The 27,840-nt window shown below is 56.7% G+C and overlaps 1 protein-coding gene across 2 annotated transcripts; it reads right to left on the bottom strand.

Annotated features, from left to right (window-relative positions):
- Window positions 1-1,635: 1,635 nt before the first annotated feature.
- On the bottom strand, window positions 1,636-21,029 carry TMEM63B (transmembrane protein 63B; the record flags this gene model as incomplete). Of its 2 annotated transcripts, XM_080700321.1 has the most annotated exons (23): window positions 1,636-1,827; window positions 2,083-2,163; window positions 2,283-2,398; window positions 2,576-2,743; window positions 3,661-3,766; window positions 4,293-4,455; window positions 5,560-5,625; window positions 5,738-5,824; window positions 5,938-6,044; window positions 7,035-7,188; window positions 7,303-7,440; window positions 7,528-7,661; window positions 9,637-9,760; window positions 10,452-10,532; window positions 13,719-13,789; window positions 14,247-14,355; window positions 15,541-15,592; window positions 15,681-15,823; window positions 16,609-16,646; window positions 19,369-19,459; window positions 20,316-20,354; window positions 20,537-20,616; window positions 20,853-21,029. In XM_080700321.1, the coding sequence occupies 23 exons, from the start codon at window positions 21,009-21,011 to the stop codon at window positions 1,636-1,638; spliced, it is 2,499 nt and encodes an 832-aa protein (XP_080556447.1). The 2 variants fall into 2 exon arrangements, with proteins under 2 accessions (XP_080556447.1, XP_080556446.1); XM_080700320.1 differs by lacking the exon at window positions 20,316-20,354 and having other exon boundaries at window positions 20,853-21,011.
- Between the last annotated feature and the right edge of the window lie 6,811 nt (window positions 21,030-27,840).

Here is a 27,840-nt window from a genome sequence, read left to right as displayed (position 1 = left end):
TGAACCCAGAAGCATTCTACCTCTGAACTATACCTTCAGCCTTCTTTTTGTTTTGAAAGAGGGTCTCCCTAAGTTGCTACAAGTCTCATTAAGTTGCCAAGGCTAGCCTTGAACCTGCGATCCTCTTGTCTCAGCCTTCCAAGTACTGGGATTACCGGCGTGTGCCACCACACCTAACTATAGTTTATTATGTGCCAAATACCAGGCTAAGAACTTTCCAATGAACAAATCCTTCAAACAGCTTTAAGGACATGTGATCATTCCCATTTTATATTTTGTGGTACTGGGGATTCAACCCAGGGGCATTCTGCCTCTGAGCTATACTTCCAGCCCTATTTTATTTTTGTGAAACGGGGTCTGGCTAGGTTGATGAGTCTCACCACTTGCTGAGATTGTCCTTGAACCTGTGACCCTCCAGTCTCTGCCTCCCAAGTACTGGGGTTACAAGCCTGCGCCACCACACCCGCCGTAGTCACCCTGATCTTGCTGAGGAGGAGTCAGGTCCAGAGATGGGAGGTGGCTTTTTCAGGGATGCTTGATGAATTTGGGACAGCACTAGGCTAGGAATACGAGCCGTGTGTGTGTGTGTGTGTGTGTGTGTGTGTGTGTGTGTGTGTGTGTGTGTTCGTGCATACCACATGGCTCCATGGGCTTGGGAGTGAACTAGAGCTCCCGGGAAATACCTGTCAGCCACGCTTAATTGGGTGTCTAGAAGGGACAGGCTGACTGGATGGTGGCCTGTGCAGGGAGGGGCTCAGGAGCCCCTGGGCAGTGACTGCGGGCTGGGGCCAGGCCCACGTGAGGTGATCAGAAAAGCCTTCTCCCTGAACTCGACGAAGCCTCTTCCTGACCACCGACCCGTGTGGGCGCTGCTCTCAGGGATTCTGAGGGCCGCCAGCGCGCGCAGGGTTGGGGTGGTGAAGAGGCATCTCCTGCCTCTCAGCCCTGAGTCCCCCTAACTTCTGCTCTCCCTGGCGGAGAAGCTGTGATTCGGACAAGCAGCCCCTTGCCTGGGCTCTTCCGGGGACTGGGCACAGGCCCTCCAGAAGGAGGGTCCAGCCCATCACACAAATTAGCCACTTGCCTCTGAGCTTTTCTGTTTTTATTTTAAAGGAAAAAAAAAAACAGTGCAAAAACCCATTTTCCAGTGTCAGCCATGCCCGCCCCCACCCCCAGGCCAGGCCTGACCCTGCCCTGCTCAGCACCCCTCCCCTCTCATGCATCCCCCAGGGGCTGGAGGCTCCTCTCCCTGGAGGGCCAGATCCCAGGGGAGTTAAGGGGAGGAAAGAACTGGGGGGGCCTGGATCTGCCTGCCCCCCCAGGTCTCCAGCCACGGCACCAGGTACCCCTCTTGGCTCTCATTAACCCTTTCCTGGCCACACTATGGGAGGGGGACTCATGGGGGGCCTCCCTCCACACCCCTTTGCCCCGGGGCCGGCTCGGGGCTCTCCTCACTGAGGTTGGGGGGCTCCCTCCCTCCCCTCGTGGTGGGGGAGGGCGGTGCAGTCCCCAGGTTTAAATACCTTAATGAAAGCAGGGGAGGGGAGGTGAGGGGCTTTAGATCTAATAAATTATGAGCGTTTTAGTGTCCGTGGGGTGGGTGGGGTGGGCATGGCCTCCAGGGCCCCCGCCCCCTTACTGGTGAATTTCATTCTCTATGAGGCTGTCCTCGCAAGACTGGAAGTCTGTGTCCGTGAGGCCGTCGGGGGGCATCAGCAGCTCCTCATCTTGGGACGAGGATGACGGGGGCTCGTCCCCCGAGCTCCCCGGTGCCCCATCCCCGTCCCCATCTCCCTCTGAGTCCTGCAGCACCTGAGCGATGTATTTCTGCGGGGCGGGAGAGTGGAGGGTGAACAGCTGCCCCGATGCCTGGGGTTGATTGAGGGTCTGGGGGACCATGGCCTGGCGGGAAGGTTGAGTGGGGACAGGTCCAAGGGGAAGGAGGGGAGCCCTCCAGCAGAGCCAGGTCTCCTTCCTGTCCCTCTGCCCAGGGTCTGGGGCACGCTGCCCTTTCTGAGGACTAAGGGGACACCCTGCTCTGGGGGTGAGTCTCCGCCAGAGGCCCTGGAGCGGGACACTCACCGCAGATTTGGGGACAGCGACGGCAGCGGGGGGCTGTCCGTTGCTTCTGGGGCCCACGGCGTCTGTCTCCGTGTGCTCGATCTTGAGGGGCCCAGAGTCGGTAAGGGTCTGGGGGACGTGTCCTTTCCTCCGCCCGCTGCGGCCCCGCCCCTCAGCACCCCTGCTCCCCATGCCCCCCGCGCGCCCCCTCGCCCCCACACCTTGTAGTTGTGGGCACTGAGGTATTTGAAGTGTCCAAAACAGACGTGGCAGAGACAGATGACGATGGTGATGACCAAGACCACAAACGTGAACATGGAGGTGGGGGCTAGGAACCCTGGCGTGGGCGAGAGAGCGGCTGCTGCGGTCCTCGGCCCCCTCCCCGCCCCTCTGAGTGCCTGCCGCCCCAGAGACCTCTCCCTGGCCCCTTGCCTGCAGCCCCGCCCCCCTGCTCTGACTTGAGCCCGTGGGGGCCCCTCTGCCCAGCCGGCTCCCTGAGGGGCGGCGGCCTCACCCGTGCGCATGGTGGAGAAGAAGAGCAGCCAGAAGAGACACAGGATGGGCGCGGCCACCACCTGGTTCACGGCGCCCGAGTGGATCTTCTTGTCCAGCTTGGCCGGCAGGTAGGCGTAGTAGAGATTGTACCTGTCTACCAGGTGCTTCAGCAGCATGTACATGAGCCCTGGAGGGAGCCACAGGGCCTGACCTCGGAACCAGCGCCCGGGGCCTTGCGAGCGGCCGCAGGCTGGCCCGGCTTCTCCAGCTCGCGTCCCTGTCCTTCCCTGCCCAGTGGAGGGCAGCGCCCACTCTGGTTACCACTACACTGCGGAGCTCTGGCTCCCTCCTGCCGCCCTCGCTAGCAAGTCTACTCTCGGGAATCTGCTCTTTGGACCAACAGGAATTTTCTCAAAACCCGTCTTTTCTGCGCTTGTCCCTAAATGGACATGTTTAAGGGGCTGGTTCTTTCTCCCTGGAGGCTGAGGGGACTGGAGTTTCGCAAGGACGGGCGGTTTGTCTGGGGGTTTGGAGCTTTGGCCAGCCGGCCAGGAGGGGGGTTCCGGGTTAGGATGTCACTGAGGGGAGGCAGAGCCTATGGGCGGCGTCATGGTTAAGGGGAAACTTGGACAAATTACTAAAGAGACAGACCTGTGCGCGTCACTCAGCTCTGCTCTTGTGGGGCAGCTCTGGGAGGGTCAAGGACCCAGCCTGCCCAGGAATCTAAAGGTCTGTCTTGGGTTTAGGGAGCCGTGTCAGCGTAAGTGTCTTGTAGGAGTGAGTGTGCATGTGAATAAAATATGTTGGTGGGAATGTAACGTGTCCGAGTGCATCGGGCTGGGTATGGGCATCAGCATGGGGACGCATGGCCATCTGGGGTGGCTGCCCGGGGACCCAGCACACCGGGCGGGTCCAGTTTGGGCTTGGGTGCTCTTCCCTCTTCCCCCAGGCCAGGCCCCAGACTGGGCCAGGGACCAGGCAGGAGGCCGGAGGGGCCAGCCTCCCACCAGGGCCCTGTCCACTCGGAGCGGCCTGCCTTCCTGGAGTGAGCGGGCGAGCCCGGTCCCCCGAGCAGGGCCCAGGTCCCGGCGCGGCGGTGCCTACCGAAGGGTACGATGATGGGGCAGGTGATACTGTAGGTCATGACCACCGTGAAGACGCACATCATCCAGGCGTAGGCTGCGCCAAACTGGAACTCGTAGGCCTGATGCTGGGGGGACATGGCAGGAGTGTGGCTCAGGGCGGGGCACGGCTGGCGAGGCCGGGCAGGGACACTGCGGCTGGGAATGCAGCGGGAGGAGCGGGCGCCTAATGTCGGGAGACTGGGCGGGCCAATCCGATGGAGAGGGGCCGTGGCTGGAAGGGGCCAGGCGGCAGTGGCGGGCAGGGGAGGGGCCGTCCAGGGGTCAGGGTCTGGCAGGTGGCAAGTGTTTGGAGGACTTGGGGGGTGGGGGGCCAGAGCCCCTTGTGGAGTCAGGTTAGAGCGACCCTACGTGTAAGGAGCCAGACCTGTTCCGACTCCCAGCACAGAAGGCTACGCTGCATGAACTCAGGGACCTCCAGGTCATCTGTGTTAACCCCTCGCTCTACGTGTGGGAAACCTGAGGCCCTACATGGAAAGGGAATGGCCCCCAAGTCCTAGCAACCCTGCGACCCGTCCTAGCCCCACTGCCGCTGTTCCTGGTTGGGCCACCAGGGGGCGCTACGCAGGCCGCTGCTGCCCCAGGCGGCCATACCCGCTTCACGTTGCGTCTCTCGGCGGCCGAGCGCGCCAGGCAGAGCCGGATCATGTACATGAGCAGGCCCGGGATGCGCAGCAGGTCCATGGCGTTGCCGATAAAGGCTGAGGCAATGACGTAGTTCACGAAGAAGGCGCCGTTGTCTGGCAGGAACACACACCTGCGGGTACCAGGTGCTCCAGCACGGCACCCTCGGGCGCCACGCCGGCGCCCTCACTGGGCCTCCTCCACGTGGACCCCGGGCTCAGCCCCCCAGCAGTGTGAGCCCAAGAGACAGATGCCAGAGAGTCAAGAGATGCCTCCCTACTTAGCATGCATACCCTCAGAGTGTGGATGCCCACGGCTGAGACGCCCCTGGAACCTGCGTCCCTATGGCCACCAGAGTATTCAGGGCGGAACTGTCCGAGATAGCCGTCCAGGACCCCAGAGGGGTCCTCAAAGATCCCCAATGTGGGGCTCAGAGGTAGAGTGGCCCTGGGTTCAATCCCCAGTACCACAAACAAAACAAAATAAAAACAAAAAAATAAAATAAAATAAACGATCCCCCAAGGATGTGACTCCGGGAGCACTCGAGCTCAACTAACCCAGCGCTGTCCCTGGAATAAGTTCCAGAGACACCCAGGTTTCAGTCCTAGACTCCAGCAAGGCCCTAGAGCCTGTGTGCACAGCCATGATGTACACCCCAGTGTGCTCACACAGGAGAGAACCAGGCACCCCTAGATGACAGCCTGGAACTTCAAAGCCACTCCTAGAACCTGTGCTGCAGAACACCCTCCGGCCCGAGCCCCGGGGCCCCACAGGCTCACTGAGCTGAGAGAGACAGCCTCCCACAGATACTGGGCCTTCAGGGATACACCAGGGAGCCCCAAATCACTCCCCAGCAGGGTCAGGAGCCCACTACCAACACCTCCCCAACCTCCCACAGGAAACCCAAGACTCCGATGGCCAGTCTCACAATATGAATCCAAGACCCCGTAGAAGCCCCTGGGTGTGGGTCCCCAAACCCTACCCACAGCTGGAGAGAGAGCTCAGCACCCAGACAGGGTCCCAAAGTGTGAGTGCCAGCGCAGACCCCAGGCCCTCTCCCACGTCACCCAGTCGCCTGTGGACGCCTGTCAGAAGGACTCTGCGCACTGATGGGTGGTGTCAGCCCCTCCGGGCTCCCCACCCCGGAGCTGGGAAGTTTGCTGCCCTCCCTTGGGGGCTGGCAGCGTCCAGGCACTCCCGCCCTGCCATGCTGCTCCCCAGAGGCCCCAGCACTCACTCAAACCGAATGGCGGCCTCCGCCAAGAATTTCTTGTCAAAGAGCCAGCGGAAGAAGAGGTCGAGGCTGGAGGGAGAGAGGATGTGTGGGCAGCGAAGGCCCCAGCCCCAGGGCAGGGGTCGGAGGGGGCAGCTCTGGAGCCGGGGCCGCCCCGCCCCACAAGCCCCCCCCCACTCACCTGCTCAGACCCAGGGAGGGCAGGAGGAGCACCATGAAGATGAGGAACGTGTAACACTTGTGCATGGTGGTCCTGTTCTCCCCGGAGCTGGGGGCGAGCGCAGGGCAGAGGTCCGTGAGCCCGGCCCGCAGCCCCAGCCCCAGGGCGGGCTCCGGGGAGCCAGGGCGCGGGGCGAGGCCCCAGGCAGCTGGAGGTCTCACCGGGTCCAGTGGGCTTCGAAGAAGGCAGAGTAGTAGACGATGGTGGGGAGCAGAGCCGAGAAGCACCAGAGCAGCAGGGTCGGGAAGAACTGGGTGATGATGGGGTTCTGCGGGGACACACGGCACCCCAGTGGGCCCAGCGGGCTTGCATGCCTGCCTCCTCCCCCACTGAGCCTGGGCCCCCATCCGGAGCCCAGAACACCCGGCCAGGCCCATGCCTGTAACTCAGGGCGGACAGCACTGAGTTCTTGCTGAAGACCTACTAAGTGTTGAGCATGAATGTGCTGTCTATGAACGGATCCGCAGGACAACCACATGGGCCCATTTTATGGATGAGCATGAAGAGAAGACTCAGCAGCGTATCCAGCCAGCAGCAGCGGGCGGGATGTGGAGTCCAGCTCTCATGTGCTATTGCTCAATGGTTTTCTATCCATCCTCCTGGGGCTGATTTTTTTGGGGATAGTGGTGATGGTACTGGGAATTGAACCCAGGGCATTCTGCTTCTTAGCTACACTCCCAGTCCTTTATTACTGTCACTATTTGTGGGTCTGGGGGTAGAACCCAGGGGCATTGAACCTCCGAGCTATACCCCTGCCCTATTTTTTGTTCTTTATTTGGAAACAGGGTCTCACTAAGTTGCTGAGAGCCTCACTAAGTAGCTCAGGCTGGCTTTGAACCTGTGCGATCCTCCCGCCTCAGCCTCCCAAGCGCGGGGATTACAAGCATGTGCCATCACGCCTGGCTCACTGTCCTCTTTTGAAGGTAAAGTTCCTAGGCGGCGAGCCATGTGCGTGGCGGGAGGGCTCAGGAAGCCCTGCGTTGCCACATCGGGAAAGGATGGATCGAAATCTAAGTGTGAAAGCCACGGGTGTCATCTAATCCCCCTGCTCTTCAGCTGGAGACGGAGGGACAAGATGACGTGACTGGCCAGGACCGAGTGTCTCTCTGGGAGCTGTAACCCCAGAGGGGCCTCTCCTGTTGCAAAGTGGCGGGAGCCCAGGGGCAGGGCGCAGGGGGTTTGGGGTCCACGCCACACGGCACGTCCTGGAGGGGCTCGGGCCTGGCAGCGGCGACCGTGACGCCCTACGGGGTCTCACATTGAGGTACTCCACGGGCTTGGTGACGTTGAACTTGTCCATGGTGGTGATGATGATGGCCGGGGTGGTGAGGAAGAACAGGAGGATGAAGAGGACCACGTTGATGACCAGGCAGCGCAGCCACCAGATGAAGCCGCGGATGGAGAGGTGCTCCCTGGGGAGGCGGGAGGGTCACTCCAGGGCTCAGGGCCCAGCGACACCCCTCGCTCGCCGAGGCCCACTGGAGCCCACCCCAGGCCCGAGACGCTGCCGCCGCCCCCTCGCTCACCAGTAGATGTTCTGGGGGTCGGGGGCGTAGGATACGGTCCAGTTGGAGATGTGCAGGGACTCGCTGCAGGAGGAGGAGCGCGGCTCCCCGCGGCAGGCGCAGCCCTGGCACTTGCACACGTTGAAGTCCTTCAGGATGCTGGGGGAGGGGCGCCCGTCACTGAGGCCCGGGGGTGGGGGGTGGCGGGCCGGGGCAGGGGCCGGGGCATGGCGGGGCGGGGCTCACATGGCGGTGATGGTCTCGTTGTGGAAGGTGACGAAGGCCATGCCGAGCGGCTTCTCGTTCACCTTCTCCTTCTCCCGCTTGTAGTCCTCCTTCAGCTTCTGCTCCAGCTTGGTGTAGTACTCGATGGCCTCTACCTGCCAGGCAGCAAGGCCCGGGAGCTCAGGGCAGAGCCCAGGGCACCTGCGGGACCCGGCCGGCCCTGGGCGTGCTCACTACGGGCCCGCTCCTCTAGGCGTGCGAACTACCTCGCAAAGCAGGGACGATTAGCCCCATCTTACAGATGGGGAAACCGAGGCACGGGGCACTTAGGAACTTGCCCAAGGCCACAGATGTTAGTGAATACAGCACAGACGCTTCCTCTCCCTCTTTCTCTTTCTTTTGTTACTAGGGATTGAACCTAAGAGCTCTCTACCTCCGAGCGACAGCCCCAGCCCATTTTATTTTCTGCTTTGCAACAGGGTCTCGCTAGGTGGCCGAGAGTCTCGCTACATTGCTGAGGCTGACTTTGAACCTGTGATCCCCTCAAGTACTTGGTGTGCACATCACATCACTCCTGGCTCTTTTTTTTCTTTGACGGTACTAGGGATGGAACCCAGGGGCATTCTATCTTTTTTTTTTTTTTTTTTTTGCGGGTCTGGGGATGGAACCCAGGGGCATTTGACCTCCGGGCTACACCCCCTGCCCTATTTTTTATTCTTTATTTTGAAACCGGGTCTCACTGAGTTGCAGAGGGCCTCACTAAGTAGCTGAGGCTGTCCGCGAACCGCGATCCTCCAGGTCTCAGCCTCCCGAATGCTGGGATTACAAGCGTGCGCCACCACACCCGGCTCCGCATTCTATCTTCAAGATACGCCCCAGCCTGATTTTTTATTCTTTATTTTGAAACATGGTCTTCCTAAATTGCTGAGGCTAGCTGCTAATCTGTGATCCTCCTGTCTCAGCCTCCCAAGTACTGGGATTACAAGCATGCACCACCATGCCTGGCTTATTTTTTATTTTTATTTTTTGAGATAGGGTCTCCATAAATTGTCCAGGCACAGCTGGGCATGGTGGTGCACGCTTGTAATCCCAGCGCTTGGGAGGCGGAGACAGGAGGATCGCACAGGTTCAAAGCCAACTTCAGCTACTGAGTGAGGCTCTCAGCAACTTAGTGAGACCCTGCTTCCAAATGGAAAAAAAAAAAAAATTGCCCAGGCAGGCCTCAAACTTGCAATCCTCCTGTTAAAACCTCCCAAGCAACTGGGATTACATGCTGTGTCTGGCGTCTTCTAATCTGGGATCTGAAAACGTGGTCATTGGGTAGGACAAGCCAAGAATAGGAACTGAGTCCTCAAGGGAGTCTGGGGGAGTCGGACGTTGCAGTGCACACCTGTTACCAGTACTTGGGAGGCTGAGATGGGAGGATCACAGGTTTGAGGCCAGCCTCAGAACTTAGTGAGGCCCTGTTTCAAAATAAAAAATGAAATAGGGCTGGGGGGTATAGCTCAGAGGTAGAATGCCCCTAGAATGAATTCCCCAGTACCACAAAAAATTAAATTAAAAAGTAAAAGGGGCTGGGGTTGTACCTCAAGGGTAAAACACTCTTGGGTTCAGTCTCCAGCACTATTAAAAAAAAAAAAAAAAAAGCCGGGTGTGGTGGCGCACATTTATAATCCCAGCACTCGGGAGGCTGAGACCAGAGGATCTCAAGTTCTCAGCCAGCCTCAGCTGCTTAGTGAGGCCCTCTGTAACATAGTGAGACTCTGTTTCAAAATAAAGAATAAAAAATAGGGCAGAGGGTGTAGCTTGGAGGTTGCCCCTGGGTTCCATCCCCAGACCTGCAAAAAAAAAAAAACAACACCAAAAAATAGTGCTGGGGATGTAGCTCGGAGGTAGAATGCCCCTGGGTTTAATCCCTAGTACCGCAAATAAATAAATAAATAAATAAATAGAGAGAGAGAGAGACAGAGAGATAGACAGACTGACTCCAGGGGAGAGGGCAGCATGTAGTTACCTCTGGGTCTTGCTGTCCGCCCTGCCTACCCGTGCGTTCGTTCCCGGGGCTGAGGGATGCGTCTCTCCCCTCAGAGCCCCCGCAGGAGCCCGTGTGGGCCCCCGCCTGCAGCTTACCTGCTCACAGCCTCGCACCACGCAGCAGCAGAGGTGGCCGCAGGGCTTGGGGTTGATCATGGCGGGCACATTCTCCTTGCTTTGCAGGTTGGTAAAGTAGAGCTTTCCCCGCTCAGCCTTCTTCCTGCGGGACCAGGTGCCAGTCACCGCCTCCTAGTGGGGCTGGGCCTGGCCGGGGGACGGGCTGCCACTCTCTATGGCCTTAGATTTGTTTAGGATGCCTGATTTACTTTTTTGTTGTTGTTGTTGTGGTACTGGGGATGGAACCCAGAGGCCTTCTACCTCCGGGCTACACTCCCAAACCTATTTTATTTGGCAACAGGGTCTCTTGAGCCAGCTGAGGCTGGCTTTGAACCTGCGCGATTCTCCTGTCTCAGCCTCCCAAGCGCGGGGATTGCAAGCGTGCCACCACGCCCGGCCAGGATGCCTGACTTAGATATACCCTAGCCCCAGGTCTCCTTGCCCATCGTTAAAGGCCGGAAGTTCTTCTACAGTCCGGCTTAATGACTCATACTGTAACCACAGAGGGTAAGTCCTCAGACCAGGTAGGAACTGTGGGTCCCTTTCCTCTTGCACCACACCCCAACCCCCCGGAGCCTTGCTCTTTCCAGAGTTGAATAAATAGGTGCTCTAGGGGTTGATGTAAACTCAAATGCCCCCAAACACCTGCAAAAGGAGCTAGGCTCCCACGTGGCTGCGGACGGCCAGGGCCCTCGGCCGCCCTCCCTCACCCAGCACCTGCAAAAGGAGCTAGGCTCCCACGTGGCTGCGGACGGCCAGGGCCCTCGGCCGCCCTCCCTCGCCCAGCCCCATACCTTTCAGCGTCGAGGAACATGAGTCGCGCCACGTTGTAGCAGGGCCGAGCTTCAAGGACCGTGCAGTTGGGGTAGGCCTCCCTGAAACACAGCCCAGCCGTTGTCTTCGGGGAGGGAGCCTGCCCTGTCCTTTCACCCAAGACTCCAGCACCTTCCCACACACTCCCCACTCAAACTCCTCCTTTCATAGTCTACAGAAATGAGAGTTCCTGCCATGCGTGGCGGTGCACGCCTGTAATCCCAGCATTGGGAGGCTGAGACAGGAGGATCCAGGTTCGCGGAAAGCTTCAGGTACTTAGTGAGGCCCTTTGTAACTAAGAAAGACCCTTTTTCGAAATAAAGAATAAAAAATAAGGGTAGGGGTGTAGCTTGGAGGTAGAAAGCCCCTGGGTTCCATCTCCAGTACCACCAAAAAAAAAAAAAAAAAAAAAAAATGAGAGTTCCCCAGAAATAAACTTTGGAATTGAATCCAGGGCCTCTCACACCTGCTAGGCAAGCACTCTACCACTAGGCCACATCCTCAGGCCTTTTTATTTCGAGACAGGGGCTCATTAAACTGCCCAGGATGGTCTGGAACGTGTGATCCTCCTGCCTCAGCCTCCCGAGTTGCTGGGTCACGAGTACGCGCCACCACACCTAGCAAGAAAGAGTCTTGGAAATTCCTCCTCGCCTCATCTGGGAGGTGGAGGGGCAAAGACATACATGCACGTGTGGGGCAGGATAAAGACTGGGCAGATGGACACTCCACTGGACATGGGGAAGCCAGCGGGGCCTGATTCCTGCCCAGGACTGTGAACTTGAGGTTGGAAGGGCTTCGAATCTTAGGCTGCTCCCTGAACCCTCTTCCCAGAAGACTTGGTCCTGATCTAGCACTTGGCCTAGACTACAGACCGACCCCCACCCAACCCACAAACCCATCTTGGCCCAAGACTGATAAGAAACTGGTCCCAAGCCTGGCCTCTAACCCTGGCCAAAGACCAACACGAAAGAAAGGCCCAAGATGACTCCCAGCCGGGCGTGGGGGGCACACGTGTAATCCCAGCATTTGGGAGGCTGAGACAGGAGGATCGAGGTTCACGGACGGCCTCAGCTACTTAGGGAGGCCCCTTGTAACTCAGTGAGACCCTGTTTCAAAGTAAAGAATAAAAAAACAGGGCTGGGGGTATAACGCAGACGTAGAATGCTCCTGAGTTCCCAGCCAGTTGCGATGGTGCACGCTTGTCATCCCTGCACTTGGGAGGCTGAGACAGGAGGTCCGCGCAGGTTCGAAGCCAGCCTGAGCTACTTAGTGAGGCTCTCAGCAACTTAGTGAGACCCTGTTTCCAAATATACTCTTCTCTGTCCTGACCCAGACTGCCCACTAATGCTAACTACAGCTTGAAGCCCAGATAGGACCCAGTCAGTTCTCTCACACGGAATGAGCTGTTTGTAAGCTGCGTGATGACAGGGCTAGTTTGTGTTGTATTTAAGCTTGGGTTGTTCAAGAAACAAATGTCGTAAGAATGCGTATCCACCCATTAATGGTAATCATGACTTGGCTCAACCCTGTAACGTGGGGCTCTGGAATCTGTCCTGCCCAAACACTGTCCCTGACTGAACCACACGCTGGCTTCTCAAGGAGTGACCCAGGGCCTGCATGGGCCCAGTGACAGCATATCTAGATCTCAAGAAGAGACCCCTATTCTGACCACAGGCTGAGCCCTGATCCAGACCGCCTAGGTTCTTATCAGGAAAAGCGGCTAACTTCTGATTCTGACCTAATTCAGATCCAGACCCATCTCCGGTCAGATCCTAGACCAGCTCCCAGAGCTCGTTCCACCGTGTGAACTCAGAGACCTTGCCAACTTTTTACCCATTTTTTTTTAGGGGTCCTGGGGATCAAACCCAGGGGCATCCTACCTCTGAGCTACACCCCAGCCCTGCCTTCTATTCTTTATTTTGAAACAAGGTCTCACTAAGTTGCAGAGGGCCTCATTAAGTAGCTGGGGCTGGCCATGAACCCGTGATCCTCTTGTCTCAGCCTCCCAAGTACTGGGATTGCAAGCATGCGCCACCACGCCTGGCTGCACTTTTTCTTTTGAGCCAGAGTCTTGCTAAGTTGCTGAGGCTGGCCTTGAACTTTCAAGGAACATTTTATCCTCCTGTTTCAGCCTCCCAAGTATTGGGATTACAGGCCTGGGCCACCCTGCCCGGCTCTATTCACCTTTTAGAGTCCCAAAGCCCACTGTAGTGACTTATGGCTCTAAGCACTTGGGCAAGTTTGGTGAGTGGACCAATCCCGTACAGGACCGTCCCTTCACCTCCCACCCGACTCCCGTCCCCGCCCAGGGCACCCCAGCCACGAGGCACGCCGTGAGGACCATCTCTGCTCTCCTCTAGTGTCCAGCCACCTGCATCCTGAAGGTCCCTCCCTGCAGACAGAACTCCAGAGCTGAAAAAGGCCCAGGGGACACACAGTCCCGGTTCCCCCCAAATCCTGGAACCCACTGCAAGCCATCAGCTCCTCCCTGCCACGCCGGCACACGCTCCTGTATGGCTAATTTTGAGGAAGCGACATATCTCACTCGATTGGACTCCGAGCCAACAACCCAAGCCCAAACTTGAAGGAGCTGGGGGTAGCGGAGGCAATGAAGATCCTTATTTTTCTTATTTCTCCTGCTTTTTTTTTTTTTGCAAGAGAGGGGGTGCTGGGGATTGAACCCCAGAATGTGAGCAGGAGAGGGCTGGGGCTATAGCTCAGCGGAAGAGCTCCTGCCTAGCCCTCCCCTGCTCTAAAGGGCCTTTGTGCTAGACCACCCTGGAGCCATGGGCCCCTTTCTGATCTGACCTCCACCTGCTGCAAACCTTGAATTCAGGGGTGTGGGGACGCCCCGGCTGGCGCAGGCCGGGCAGGGTTAGCTTACTGAATTCGGGGTGTGGGGACGCCCTGGCCGACGCAGGCCGGGCAGGGTTAGCTTACTGAATTCGGGGTGTGGGGGTGCCCCGGCCGGCGCAGGCCAGGCAGGGTTAGCTTACTGAATTCAGGGTGTGGGGTGCTCCGGTGCAGGCCGGGCAGGGTTAGCTTACTGAATTCGGGGTGTGGGGTGCTCCAGTGCAGGCCGGGCAGGGTTAGCTTACTGAATTCGGGGTGTGGGGACGCCCCGGCTGGCGCAGGCCGGGCAGGGTTAGCTTACTGAATTCGGGGTGTGGGGTGCTCCGGTGCAGGCCGGGCAGGGTTAGCTTACTGAATTCGGGGTGTGGGGACGCCCCAGCCACTAGCTTACTCACTCAAAGTGCTTCTTGATCTTTTCTGACTCTGCGTATTTCGAGATCCCGTTGATGAAGAGAGTCCGCTTCACCTGGGTGAAGGGGGGGCAGGTTGGCCTTTCCAAGGGCTAACCCCAGGGGGGCCAGGAATGCGGGAGGGGAGGGGAAGGGCGGCTAGAGAGGGGGCGGGTGGAGGGGGCCGAGGGGCTTTAGGGATATCACGGCTTGTTTTGTGAGAGGTTCTGGGCGTAGACGGGGGTCCTGCGCTCAGATCCTCAGACACAGAGCCCAGCACAGCGGCTGACTGACGGTGCGGGAGAGGGAATGAGGGAAGGAAATCAACCACAGCCATTCCCCAGGCCAGACAAAGCCCGGGGCGCGCACGCTTTTCAGGGGCAAGGAAACCGTGCTCCGGGGGTACGTCACAGACAGGCTGCGGCCCCGGGCCGGGAACTAGGACTCAAGCCCAGCTGGCACCCGGCTGGCGGAGCAGGAGAGGACCAGGTGGGGAGGACCGACGGGCGGATGGCCTCACTAAGGAGCACTCACCAGATCGTCCTCCTTGTAGCGCATCTTGGACGTGTGCCTGCGCATGCTGTAGACTGTGAGCAGCAGGTACAGGAAGGCGAAGGAGGTGTGCAGCCAGAGCAGGTTGTTCCTGAGGGTGCAGAGAGACCCGTGGGGCCGCTGGGCTGGGACGCCCCAGGCGCCCAACCCGCCAGCTGTCTTTGGGCACTGACCTCTCACCTCCCATCATCCCTGGGCCTCCAGCTTCTGAGGTCTAGTGGAAATGCCCCCTGGAGGCCATCTCTCCAGGCCCTTAACCTGCTATGGCTGCAGCGCTGGCCCTTCCCAGCCGGCTTCCTTCTTGTCTTTTCCTTTTTCTGGTATGAGGGATTGAAATCTAGGGGCATTCTGCCTCTGAGCTACATCCCCAGCCCCCTTTTTTTCTTCTTTCCCCTTCCTTCCTTCCTTCCTTCCTTCCTTCCTTCCTTCCTCCCTTCCTTCCTTCCTTCCTATTGTGATACAGGGGATGGAACCCAGGGGCATTCTACCTCCGAGCTACATCCCCAGCCCTATTTTTTTATTCTTTATTTTGAAACAGGGTCTCACTGAGTTGCAAAGGGCCTCACTAAGTAGCTGAGGCTGTCCGTGAACCCAGATCCTCCTGTCCCAGCCTCCCGAGTGCTGGGATGACAAGTGTGCACCACCACGCCCGTCTCATTTTTCATATTTTTGAAATGGGGTCTGGCTAAGTTGCTGAGATCGGTCTCAAGCCTGTTTTCTTCCTGTTTCAGCCTCCCAAGTACTGGGATTACAGGCGTAATTACAGGTGTGCGCCACCACACCCCAGCCCTACTTTTTTTGTTTTGTTTTGTTTTTTGGTGGTACCGGGGTTCCTGGAAACCCTTCTACCTCCCGGCTACACTCCCAGACCTATTTTTACACTTTTCTATTTGGAAACAGGGTCTCTTAAGCCAGCGTGGCTGGCTTCGAACCTGCGCGATCCTCCTGTCTCCGCCTCCCAAGCCTGGGAATTACAAGCGTGCGCCACTACCACTATGCCCGGCCCCAGCCCTACTTTTAACTCTTTATTTTCAAACAGGGCCTCACTAAGTAGCTGAGGCTAACTGTGAACCCGGATCCTCCTGTCTCAGCCTCCCAAGTACTGGGATTACAAGTGTGCGCCACCACGCCTGACTCCCCTCTTCTTTGTGTGACCATCCCTGGAGATCCTTAGCTGGGATCCCCCTCAGCTGCCTCTATCTGTCCCGATATGCTTCACCCTCCCGTTAAGCCCAGTCCCTGGCTGCAGACCCCCAGCCACACTGACCAGTCTTACCCTGATTTCAAGTTGGCAATGGTGGTTCTCCCAAAACTGTAGGCATTGTTCTCTGGAAGGGGGAAAGAGGCAGAGGGTGATGGCGGGGTCAGTGCCCTGCCCCTTCCTCTTCCAGAACAGCCTCCCAGGCCCACACTGACCCAGCAGGTCCCCTGAGAAGTTGACGGGCAGCACGATGCCCACGGAGAGGACGCCCACAACGACCAGCAGCCCGATGATGTGCCGCTGGAAGGACAGGTAGTGTACCGCGTCGCCCCCGCACTTGTCCCGGATCTCGTCGTCCCTGTGAGCACGGTGGGGGGCAGAGGACGCAGGTTAGCACCTGTGCAGGGGAGGGGCCGGGGCAGCCGGCTACGACCCACCCACACTCCACACCCACCCCGGCCAGCCCCTGCCCACTGAGGTGCTGTGGGGGTGAAAAAGGGCCTCTTGGTCCCTGACTTCCTGAGAGGGAGAGGGCAAAGGATGGAGGAGAGACGCACGGGGAAGAGAAGAGGCTTGAGTGGAGAGGAAGAAAGTCAAAGAGAGACTGCAGAGAGGAAGATCTGAAAGGGAGGAAGTGGAGGGAGGAGGAGGACCAGGGACGAGAGGTGGTCAGCAAGGGGCAGAGGAGGGAGACGGCTGCAGTGCCCTGGGGAAGAAGTGGCCACACTGGCGGGGGCAGTGCTGACCTGTCCAAGCTTCCTGCCTTTCTCAGCGCTCACTGCCTGCCTGCGGCTCTGGCTCGATCTCCTGAGTTCTGCCTGCTGGACACTGGCTCCTGCCTGCAGCTGGCTGATGACCCCACCCGCGGGCTGCAGGGAGGCTGAGGGGCTCAGCCCCTCCTCTCATGGGGCGGCAGGGGCAGGGGGAGCCCAGGGCGTCACAGAGGAGACTGCAGGCTGCAGGGAGCCTTCAGGGGACTGCAGAGGCTGGGGCCTCCACTCTTGGGGCTGCCGGGAGCGGGGAGCAGGGTGGGCTGGCCTCTGGCCACGGAGCTCCTGGCCTCTGGGCTTTGTGGGGAGATGACAGGCTCTGAAGCTTTTTGTTTTGTTTCTCTTTCTTTAGCGCTCCAAGACATTCACTTACTTTATCCTGAAGATGGCTGTCAGCCAGGAGCAGAAACCCTAGAGAACAGAGGACTGTCGGCCGGAAGTGCCAGCCCAGCAGCCACCCCACCCCAGGTCCCACGGACCCCTCCTCATAATTACCTCCAGGCTCTGGCGCAATTTCCACACCTGCCCCCGCTCCTAAAGAAAACCCCCACATGGCCCATGGGCTGGGGGTGCAGCTCAGCGGTGCAGTATTGGCCCAGCATGAGTGGGGCCCCGGGTTTAATTTCCCATAGCGCAAGAAGACAAAACTAAACGCAAGCTGGGCGTGGTGACGCACGCTTGTAATCCAAGAACTTGGGAGGCTGAGACAGGAGGATCGAAGTTGCTGGCCAGCCTTAGCTACTTAGCGAGGCCCTGTTTCAAAACAAAAGTAGCCGGGCGTGGTGGCGTACACTTGTAATCCCTGCATTCGGGAGGCTGAGACTGGAGGGTCGTGGTTCAGGGGAAGCCTCAGCTACTGAGTGAGGCCCTTTGCAATTCAGTGAGACCCTGTTTCAAAAAATAAATAAATAAAAAGGCTAAAAAGTAGGGCTAGGGGTGTAGCGTGGAGGTAGAATGCCCGAGTTCCATACTCGCTACCACAGCAAACCAACAAGACACCAGACCCGAGCTCTCTTAGCACCCTTGTGCTTTGGGTCCCTGAAAAACCCCCATTGTTGTGTGGGCCAGATGGGCATGGGGACCACTGGGGAAAGCGGGGTCCCCCAACCTTTAGCTAATCAGAGTCTGCAGCATGGCTGCCCAAACCAGGAGCTCATCCTGCTGCCTGGTTCCTGCCCCGTCTTCCAGTCCATCTGAGATGGACCAAAATGCAGGGCCACCAGGGGCTGGATGTCTCCTGAGGGAGCGCTGCCTACGGGCAGAGGGATGCAGAGAACCCTCCTCAGCCTCCTGCCAGGAGGAGGTCCAGGCCTGGCCCAGGATGAGGGAGAAGGTGGCTTCAGCCCAGATGCAGGACCAGTCTACCCAAGCACCTCCTGGTTCTACGAACATGGAACACCTCTGGCTGGCAAGGGTGATACCTTTTTTTTCTGGTACGGGGATGGAACCCAGGGGCATTCTACCTGTAAACTACACCCCAGCCCTATTTTTTATTCTTTATTTGGAAACAGGGTCTCACTGAGTTGAAAAGGGCCTCACTAAGTAGCTGAGGCTATCCTCGAACCACTTTCCTCCTGTCTCAGCCTCCCGAATGCTGGGTTGACAAGCGTGCGCCACCACGCCTGGCTCAAGGGTGGCAACTTTGCCTTGCTGCTTACCAGTCAGCTGCTGGTCAGTCAGTCAGCAGGAGCTGCTGCCCCCAAGATGTCCAGCCTCAGCTGGACTGCTCGAGACCACCCTGCATGTGAAGATTAGAGTTCTGTCCAAAGACCCTCACCCTCAGAATGGCAGAGGGCCAGAAGGCAACACCTGTGTGCGGGGTCCGATATGAAGGGGATTCTGGCACTGCTGGGAACGGCTACACTGACGGGGCTGCTGCCAGCCCAGCCCCAGCCCATCAGCCCGTCAGCCGGCCCCCAGGCAGGGCCGCTGCCAGCCTCCTCTGAGCAGCAGATCAGAGACTACATGTTCTGCTGCACAGGCCTGGAAGGCTCATTATGATTTCTAAAACCATGTCTAGGAGCAAAGGTGGCCGGGGGGTAATCAGCAGCAGCAGCAGAGGTGGGCACAAAACTATCATGGCAAACCGAGTTTGGAATTCACAGGGTCAGGGCTGTGATTACTGGAGTCAGCACAGGCCACGAGCAGCAGCCTGGGCTGGGGCTTTTCCTGCGGCTCTTCTTTTTCTGTGTGTGTGTGTGTGTGTGTGTGTGACCTGGGATGGAATCCAGGGGCATTCTACCTCCGAGCTACGTACACCCTCAGACCTATTTTATTTTTATTTGGGAACAGAGTCTCATTTAGTTCCTAGAGTCTCACTACTCGCAGAGACTGACCTTGAATCTGCCATCCTCCTGTCTCAGCCTCCCACATACTGATATTACAGGCAGGTGCCACCACACCCAGCTCCTATTTTATTTTTATTTATTTATTTTTTTCCAGTACTGGGGATGAAACCCAGGGGCATGCTACCTCTGAGCTATAACCCCAGTCCTATTTTTTAGGCTATTTATTTATTTATTTTGTGGTACTGGGGGTGGAACCCAGGGGCTTTTCTACCTCCGGGCTACACTCCCAGACCTATTTTATACTTTATTTGGAAAGAGGGTCTCACTAAGTTGCTGAGAGCCTAAGTAGCTGAGGCTGGCTTCGAACCTGCGATCCTCCTGTCTCAGCCTCCCAAGTGCTGGGATTACAAGCGTGCGCCACTGCGCCAGTCTCAGGCTTTTTATTTTTTTTGAAACAGGGTCTCACTGAGTTGCAAAGGGCCTCACTAAGTAGCTGAGTCTGTCCATGAACCACAATCCTCCGGTCTCCGCCTCTTGAATGCTGGATAAGCGTGTACCACCATGCCCGGCTTATTTTTATTTTGAAACAGGGTCTTGCTAGGTTGCTGAGAGCCTCACTAAGTAGCCGAGGCTGTCCTCGAACCTGTGATCCTCCTGTCTCAGCCTCCTAAGTACTGGGATTACGGGTGTGTGCCTCCACGTCCAGCTTCCAGCGGATCCTAGACTTCTCTTGCAGAGGAGAAGCCACAGCCCTGTCCCTGGCCCCAGAGCGCTGCAGACTAGAGGCTGCCCGGCTCGTGTGCCCCGGGAGGTGGAGCGCTAAGACGGCATTGGGGGACACTCACGTTATCCCTTTGGTCAAAGTCAACGGAGCTGGAGACAGAGGTGAGGCGCTCATACCGGTCATGACTGTCCCCATGCATAGCCGAGGCCACACTGAGGGTGGGGGAGATGAGAGGTCAGAGCTGGGTGTGAGCCCCAGGGCAGCGGGCGGAGCACCCAGAGCTCCAGGGCTCCCGAAGGCACAGAAGCGCAAAGGCCAAAGCAGAAGCAACCGCCGTCTACCCTGCATCCCTCAAATACAACTTCCCCCTGCAGGGGGCGCTGGTGCTGGGCCTGGGGCTTGGGGAGGTGTCTTCTCCATCCACCGGCAATTTGAGGCCTGCAGTTCCGGTGTCGACCAGCAGGGGACGGGGCAATAGAGCCGATGTTACGTAGTGAAGGACAGGGGCTAGGAGAAGCCCGGGGGTGGGGGCTGGAAGGCGTCCCTCAGGGGGCCTACCCTCCCAGTTCCCAGTCCCAGCAGCTGTCAGGGCTCCAGTTCCGGTCCTATAGATAGAGACCACATGAGACACACAGGCCATTGTGGGGGCTCCTTGGGCAGCCCCCTCCCAGGTCTCCATAAGGGGTTAGCAAGGAACCCTGGAAGATGAAAAGCTAGCTGTTAGGGGGCCGGGAAGCCGCTGGTGAGCCCCCATCTTGTCTCCGTGTGACCGTGTGACCGTGCTAAGGATCCCCGGGAGGGCGCCTCCCCGCCTCCCTCCAGGGCCGCAAGGGCAGGGGGACAGGGCTCAGGGACAGGGCTCGAGGGAGAGCCCGCCGAGGGGGAAGGCGGAGACAAGCTGGGAGCCCCCTGCACTGCAAAGCACACCGCGCCAGCGTTACTCTGAAACATGAGGCCTGCAGAGAAGAAATCTGCAAAAGAGAAAGCGAGGCCTTGGCACGGAGAGAGAACCGTGAGAAGAAGAAAAAGGAAAGCTGGTTTAGTGAGGGAGGGCCGGCGCCCACATACTATTCCTGCTCCACTCGGTCCCTCTCCTGCCGCCGAAGCCTGGGGACAGAGAACAGACAGGGTTAGAGGGCGAGGACCCCTGCGGGCTGGCGAGGGACCGAGGCCCACCGGGGGCCGCATGCCCCGGCTGGCTCTGCACCAGCCCCTTCTCAGGGCGAGTTCCTATTCCTGGGCACCTCAGCGTGGCGCGGTGAGAGGTGGGCGGAGCCCCAGACCCGTACCTGTCTGCATCGGTCACCAGGGCCAGCCGCCCGTAGTCCCAGGCCACCTTCCGGAGGATGGAGAATAAAAACAGGAGTGCCTAAGGGAAGAGAGAGGAGGTGGCCGGTGGAGACGCTGAGCACAGGGGCGAGTGGGGCGAGTGGGGCGCGGCGCTGGAGTCTTGCTTTAGAAGGGGATGGCCCTGGCTTGGGTGAGTGGCTGCGGCTAAGCCTGGAAAGTCGGGGTGCCCAGGGGCGGGGGAGCGGTCAGAGCTGGAGGTGGTCGCTAGGGATGGACGAGCCTGGGAGCCAAGGGTGGGGGCAGGCGGGCACTCACGAGGAAGCACATGAAATCCAGAGCCAACACGGTGGGGACGCCCCCAAAGGGCAGGCCCTGCAGGACGGTGCTGCGGATGCGGGCGCTGTAGCAGTAGTCCTTGGGGTTGCTGCTGTTGAGGGCCGTGGTGCCCAGTGTGGCCAGCAGGAAGGGCAGCATGGCTGCTACTGCTGCATGGTCCTCCTGGCAGAGGGCAGAGCAGTCAGCCTGGCAGGGTGGGCCTGGGGAGGGGGCGGGGAGAGCAGGTCACCAGGCTGCCGTGGGGAGGTGGGGAGGCTCTGGCCTCCAAAACTAAGGGCTGGGGAGGGGAGACCCCTGGATTTACCTTCCTGCTTGTCTGGCTGTGCCAGGGGAGTGCAGCCCAGATGCCAGGGCACCAGGGCTTCGCTAAGCTGGGAGGTGACTGCGATTGTCAACATCTACCCCACCCACGCCACGCTCTCTCCCCTGCTGGTTCTCTCTGTGTCTCCAGCTAACAGAGCAGTGCCTGGTGGAAGATGGAGACGGTCCTGGGCCTGAGGCGCCAAGGCCAAGACCAGTGGTCTCCATGCCCGGAGGTCAGGGTGAGGGCTCTGGAGCCCGTGGCCTCATCCTGATCTATCTCTGTCAGAAAAAGTAGCCGGGCGCCGAGGCGCACGCCTGTAATCCCAGTACTTGGGAGGCTGAGAAAGGAGGATCACAGGTTCACAGCCAGCCTCAACAACTCAGTGAGGCTCTCCGTAACTTAGTGAGACCCTGTTTCAAAATAAAAGAGGGCTGTATAGCCCAGAGGTAGAATGCTTCGCGTTCAATCTCTAGTACCACCAAAAGAAAAAAAAAGAAAAGAAAGAAAGAAAAAAAAGATATTACAGGTAGTGGCGCACACCTGTAATCGCAGTACTTGGGAGACTGAGACAGAAATATCACAGGTTTGAGGCCAGCCCCAGCAAAATTAGTGAGGCCATCCACAACTTAGTAAGACCCGGTTACAAAATAAAAATAGGAGCCAGGCGTGGTGGCGACGCTTGTAATCCCAGCATTCAGGAAGCTGAGACCGGAGGATCGCGGTTCACAGACAGCCTCAGCTACTTAGGGAGGCCCTTGGTAACTTAGTGAGACCCTGTTTCAAAATAAAGAATGAAAATAGGGCAGGGGGTGTGGCTCAGAGGTCGTCAAATGCCCCTGGGTTCCATTCCCAGACCGAAAAAAATAAAAAAAAAGAATAAAATAAAAAAATAAAATAAAAATAGGGCTAGGGAATATAGCTCAGAGGTACAATGCTTCTGGGTTCATCCTAAGTACCCCAGTACCCCCGCACACACACACCAGAAAAAAAAAAAAAAAAAAGAAAGAAAAATAAATGAAAAAGAGAAATGAGCTGGGGATGATAGTGCATGCCCCCCCCCCCATACTGGGGGTGGAACCCAGGGGCATTCTACCTCCAAGCTGCACCCCCAGCCCTATATTTTATTCCTTATTTTGAAATAGGGTCTCACTGAGTTGCAAAGGGCCTCCCTAAGTAGTAGCTGAGGCTGGCTGCGAACTGAGATCCTCCTGTCTCAGCCTCCCAAGTGCTGGCATTACAAGTGTGCACTGCCATGCCCAGATGGTGCAGGCTTGTAATCCCAGTGCTTGGTAGGCTAAGATAGAAGGATCACAGGTTTGAGGCCAGCCTCAGCTACTTAGGGAGGCCCGCAGCAATTTAGCAAGACCCTGTTTCAAGAAAAATCAAAATTTTTAAAGGGCTGGGAAATACAGCACATTCCTAACAGGTGTGAGGCCTTAGGTTCTATACTCAGCACCACTAAAATAAATAAATACAATTTAAAAATAAAAAGCAAAAAAAGAAAACCGACATAATTTTATCTGCTTAGAGTTTTCAACTTTGTTAACTGCTTCAATATAATTGTTTTCAAAACAAGATGTTTAGCTGAGCATGGTGGTACATACCCATAATCCCAGTTACTGGAGGCTGAGGCAGGAGGATCACAGGTTTGAGGCCAGCCTGGGCAATTTAGAAAGACCCTGTCTCAGAGGATCTCAGTTCAAGGACAGCCTCAGCTACTACTTAGTAAGGTCCTTTGCAACTCAGTGAGACTCTGTTTCAAAATAAAGAATTAAAAAAAAAAATAGGGCTGGGTGTGTAGCTTGGAGGTAGAATGCCCTGGGTTCCATCTCCAGTACTAAAAAAAAAAAAAAAAAAAAAAAAAAAAGACCCTGTCTCAAAATAAGAAGTAAGCAGGTTTGGAGATGTCCTTGAGTGGTGGAGCACTCCGGGGTTCCATTACCATTACAGGAAACTAATACACAAACAAGATGTTCAGCTTCAGAGATGCCTCATCAGGGGTCTGAGGATGGATGGGTCCGAATGGGAATCCAGGTAATAGCAGGGCTTCTCCTTGCAGTGCCTGCTTGGCCCCAGAAGCTGGGGAACTAGATATGCTTGCACTGGTCCTCCAGCTTCCTCCCTCTCCGTCCGCTCAGGGGTCACCAGGGTGGTATGAGTACTACAACTCCCAGAGTGCCATGCTCCTGCCTCCGGAGCAGGGCAGGCTGGGAATGCTGTGTCCAACAGCCGACTTTTCCATTGGCAAAGGAGGGGAGAGTGGGCGACCGTCTCTAAGCCTGCCCAAGCCCCTACAACCAGGGCACTGCCCTCCTGCTGGTCCCTGTGGTGGCCTTCTGAGCTCAGGGTGGACGGGGTGGGCAGGAGGAGGGAAGGAGAGTGGCAGCCGGACACCTGGTCTCTAGAAGTGCTGGGGGACGGTGCTAAGCTGGGCCCCAGGGAGGCTCCCTGGGCGGAGGTGGAGAAGCAGTGTGGCTGCAGCGACACATCACCCCCCCCCCCATCCTACTGGGGGGCCCCTGGGGCCCCTTGTGCTGACAACACCGAGCCTCTGCCTGCGTGGAGGTCCCCAGGGAGGAAAGAAACCCACAGAGAGAGAGAGAACAACAAACCTGTGATCAGTGACCGCGGATTTGCAACTTTGAGCTCTGAGCGGCCCTCCAGCCCCCTGGGGTGACTCGGGGTTTCTTCAGCCCACCAGCCCTGGCTTTTTCCCGCTTCTTCCTAAGAAGAAAGGCGCTCTGAGATGGAGGAGGAAGCTGGGGATGTTTGTGTTTCCCTGGTCCAGGGAGGCTCCAGAGCACCTGCCCGGCGTGCCTTACGCCTCCTCCTTTCTAGCCTAAGTGGGTAAAATCACGCTCAATTACGGCAGGCACTGTTTATGGAGTGCGGACTGTTTGAAGAATAATATACACATGGTTACATTTAATCCCTGACCATCCTATGATCTAGCTGAGTGTTACTGCCATTTTGAGATAAGGACACAGGGCTCTGAGAAGTAACTTTCCCAAGGTTTCTTTTCTAATAAAATGATAGACCCAGGATTCAGACCTAGGTCAACTTCTTTCTTTTTGGTGCTGGGGATTGAACCCAGGGGAATCCCACCTCTGAAGTACACCTGCGGCCCTTTTTAGATTATTTTTTTGCAGTACAGGGGATTGAACCCGGGGGCATTCTACCTTTGAGCTAGGCTCCCAGCCCTATTTTTTCATTCTTTGTTTTGAAACTGGGTCTAAGCTGCTGAGGCTGGCTGCGAACCTGTGATCCTCCCGTCTCAGCCTCCCAAGTACTGGGATTACAGGTTTTTGCCAGCACATCCAACTTATTTTTCTGACAGAGTCTCACTAAGTTGCTGAGGGAACTGCTATGTTCTTGCGGCTAGCCTTGAACCTGCGATCCTCCTGTCTCAGCCTCCCAAGTACTGGGATTATGGGTGTGCACCACCACACCTGGCTAGGTCAACTTCTTTCTAAAGCCAGAACGCCCTCCAGGGCACTGAGGTAATTTCCTGATGTCCCTAGAATTACCCTGATGTCCCTAGAATGGGGGTCTGCGGCCATGGAAGCTTCATAAAAAACCAGTTCATTCAATATTCTCAGTCCACAGAGCACAAAGTCACCGTACAAGTGTGTGTGTCTGGATATATACACGTGTGCTTATGTGTGAGCCTGTGAGCAGGGGAAGGAGAGGGCTGCAGTACACGGAAATGAAGGCAGTCGGTCTTGGAAGTGGAGGCGTGTGTGTGTGTGTGTGTGTGTGTGTGTGTCCGGGAGCCTGGCTCAGTAAACATAAAGTGCAGACCCTGGGGACCAGGGCAGGTTAAAGGTAGGTGCAGGTATCTTGGGGATGTTGGGGCCTCCTCCCCTTGCCTGTGTCTCTCCAAACTCCACGACACCACCAGGCCACGGGGCAACCCTGCGCCCCAGTCTTCTCCTAAGGCAGATGAAACTTCCCGGGAGCTACAACAGGTGGCTCTAGCAGTAGGGTGAGAGCGTCCAGCTGGATGGAGCAATCCAAATCTCCATGTCCCCTCCAAAACTGTTTAGAAAACGGTTTCTCCAACTGCACAGGAGGAAGGCCCAGCAAGCTCAGAAGGGAAGGCCCAGCTTGCCGGGTGAGGCAGGGCCGGGAGAAGAGGCACTCACACCAGGCCACAGGGCAGGCAAGGGTGGAGCTGGGCCGGTGGCTCTGCGGGTTGATAGGGTTCCTCCAAGCTCTTAACTGTGGGGGCGGCGGGGCTGCTGGGCTGAGGTTCATCAAGGGCAGCGGCTCTCAAGGCTGGCCCAGGGCAGCCGGCAGAACACTAGGGGAGTGGGTGTCAGGGGTAATTCTTCCACTCCACAGACAGGCCCAGCCAGCTGTGCACAATTTCTCTACTCTGATAATGTGGCTTTAGCTGGAAATGTCAGGGCGACTGGGGATTTTGTGTCTAGTAAGTTAAGGCTGTGATTTACGCTTAGGGAGTGTGTGTGCATATGTGGTGGGGTGGGGTGGGATGGGGTGGGGAGTCTTAAAGCTTTTTCCTATGGAGTTACTGGGGAGCACGGTGGTGTCCCAGGAAACAAAAGATAAAGATGGGAACTTGTTCTGTTACTGTGTAACCTGGGCCTCAGTCTTCCTATTTGCCAAAGAGATAAACAGTAACACACTCTACCTACCCCCTACTGATTTCAGAGGGACAGGCAAAAATGCACCTAGAAGCCAGGACAGCGGTAGTAAAAGAATGCATTTATCAGCTAGGCATGGTGGCTTGCATCGGTCAGGTCACTCCGGTACTTGTGGGGGTAGAGGGTGGGCTGAGACAGGAGGATCATTGGTTCAAGACCAGCCTCAGCAACTTAGTGAGACTCCTCTCCCGCTATTTAGCAAAAGCCTGTTTCAAAATAAAAAATTAAATAGGGCTTGAAGTGTCCCTCAGAGGTAGAATGCCTGTGTTCAAATCCAGTACAAAAAAAAAATGGCCGGGCGTGGTAGCGCACGCTTGTCATCCCCGCGCTTGAGAGGCGGAGACAGGAGGATGGCGCAGGTTCGAAGCCAGCCGTGCGCTGGTTTAGGAGACCCTGTTTCCAAATAAAAATGTAAAAATAGGTCTGGGAGTGTAGCCCCGAGGTAGAAGGGCTTCCAGGAACCCCAGTACCACCAAAAAAAAAAAAAAAAAAAAAATGCATTTATCAAATGCTCCTTTAACTCTCGTTTTGTCCCAGGCACGTTCTAAGTATATGTGACTCAGAGCTGTGGTGGCATGGGTCTTTCATCTCAGCAACTCAGGACGCTGAGGCAGGAAAATCACAAGTCTGAGGCCAGCCTGGGCAATGTAGTGAGACCCTATCTCAAGTAAAATATAAAACGAGGTTGAGAATATAACTAAGTGCGAGTGTATCCCTAGGTTCAGTTCTGAAGACTGCAAAACAAAAACAAAAACAAACAACAACAACAACAACAAAAACCCAAAACATAAAACAACAAACTCTTGCTCCTCCATAACCCAGGAGGACGCTTGTGACAGTACAGGGCATGTAACTGACCAAGACCATACAGCCAACCTGCCGGAGATCCAGAAATGGACCAGGCAGCCCGGCTGTCAGCCTCAGCTCCAGAGGCGATGCTTGCAGCTCCCTAGCTCCAGGACCCTCCACTTGGGCCGTGGGTATGTGATTTCAAGTTCTGGGACGGGCGTTGAGGACAGGAGATGCAGCTCTGTGGCTAGGAATTCAGGCTCTAAGGTGAGGCAAACCTGGCGTCTATCTCAGGCAAATTACTTAACTGCCCTGGGCCTGTTCCTTCATCTGTAAAATGGGGACAATAATCCAGTTGTGTGACTGTTTTGAGGATTAAATAAGATACCTTATGTAAAGCTCTTAATATAGCTCAACAGGCTCTAAAAACTAGCTATAATAAGATGTAGAATATGAGGGGTTGATTTGGCGGAGGAAAACTGGTAAAAACTAAAGACACAGGAGTGGTGGCACAAATTTATGATCCCAGTACTTGGGAGGCCGAGACAGGAGGATTGCAGGTTCAAGGACAGCCTCAGCCAATAGTGAGACTCTCATTAACCTAGTGAAACCCTGTTTCAAAATAAAAATTAAATAGGGCTGGGAGCGTAGCTTGAAGGTAAAATGTACCTTTGCTCAATCCCCAGTGCTACAAAAAAAAAAAAAAATCAAAGTAAACACAGAGTTTAATATGACAGAAGTCTGATGGAGCGCCTCGGCCAGGCAGGACGGCTTCCTGTTGGGACCTAAGGGCTTACACTACTGGGGACTCTGCCACTGAATGGCAGGGAATGCTTCCACACTGCAGTCTCCATGAAAAGTCTTGTAAGGAGGAGGTAGTGACCCCGCTTTTTATTGAAAACAGAGGTTCAGCAAGTTCACTGTCAAGGTCATACAAATACAGAACGGCAGAGCTAGGATTTGAACCCAGATGCCTCTCACCTGGTTATGCTTGGAAAAACACTTGTGAGCTGTCCAAGGGGGTCCCTAGCTACCTGCCATCCTGACTTCGGCTCGACAACCTTCCCACCCACTCACAGGCCAAGGCCAGGCTGGGAAAAGGCGGCAGGCCCCAGCATGAGCCACCTGGGGCATGTCAGGGCCTGGACCCTCAGGTGCCCTGGAGGACAATCCTACTGCCAGCGCACCCCACCTGGAGCCTGGCAGC

This window comes from Muscardinus avellanarius (assembly GCF_963383645.1).
Source record: "Muscardinus avellanarius genome assembly, chromosome: 8".
In the NCBI taxonomy this organism is placed as follows: Eukaryota; Metazoa; Chordata; class Mammalia; order Rodentia; family Gliridae; genus Muscardinus; species Muscardinus avellanarius.
The sequence above is the reverse complement of the archived record's forward strand: the minus strand, read 5'-3'. Positions and strand labels throughout refer to the sequence as shown.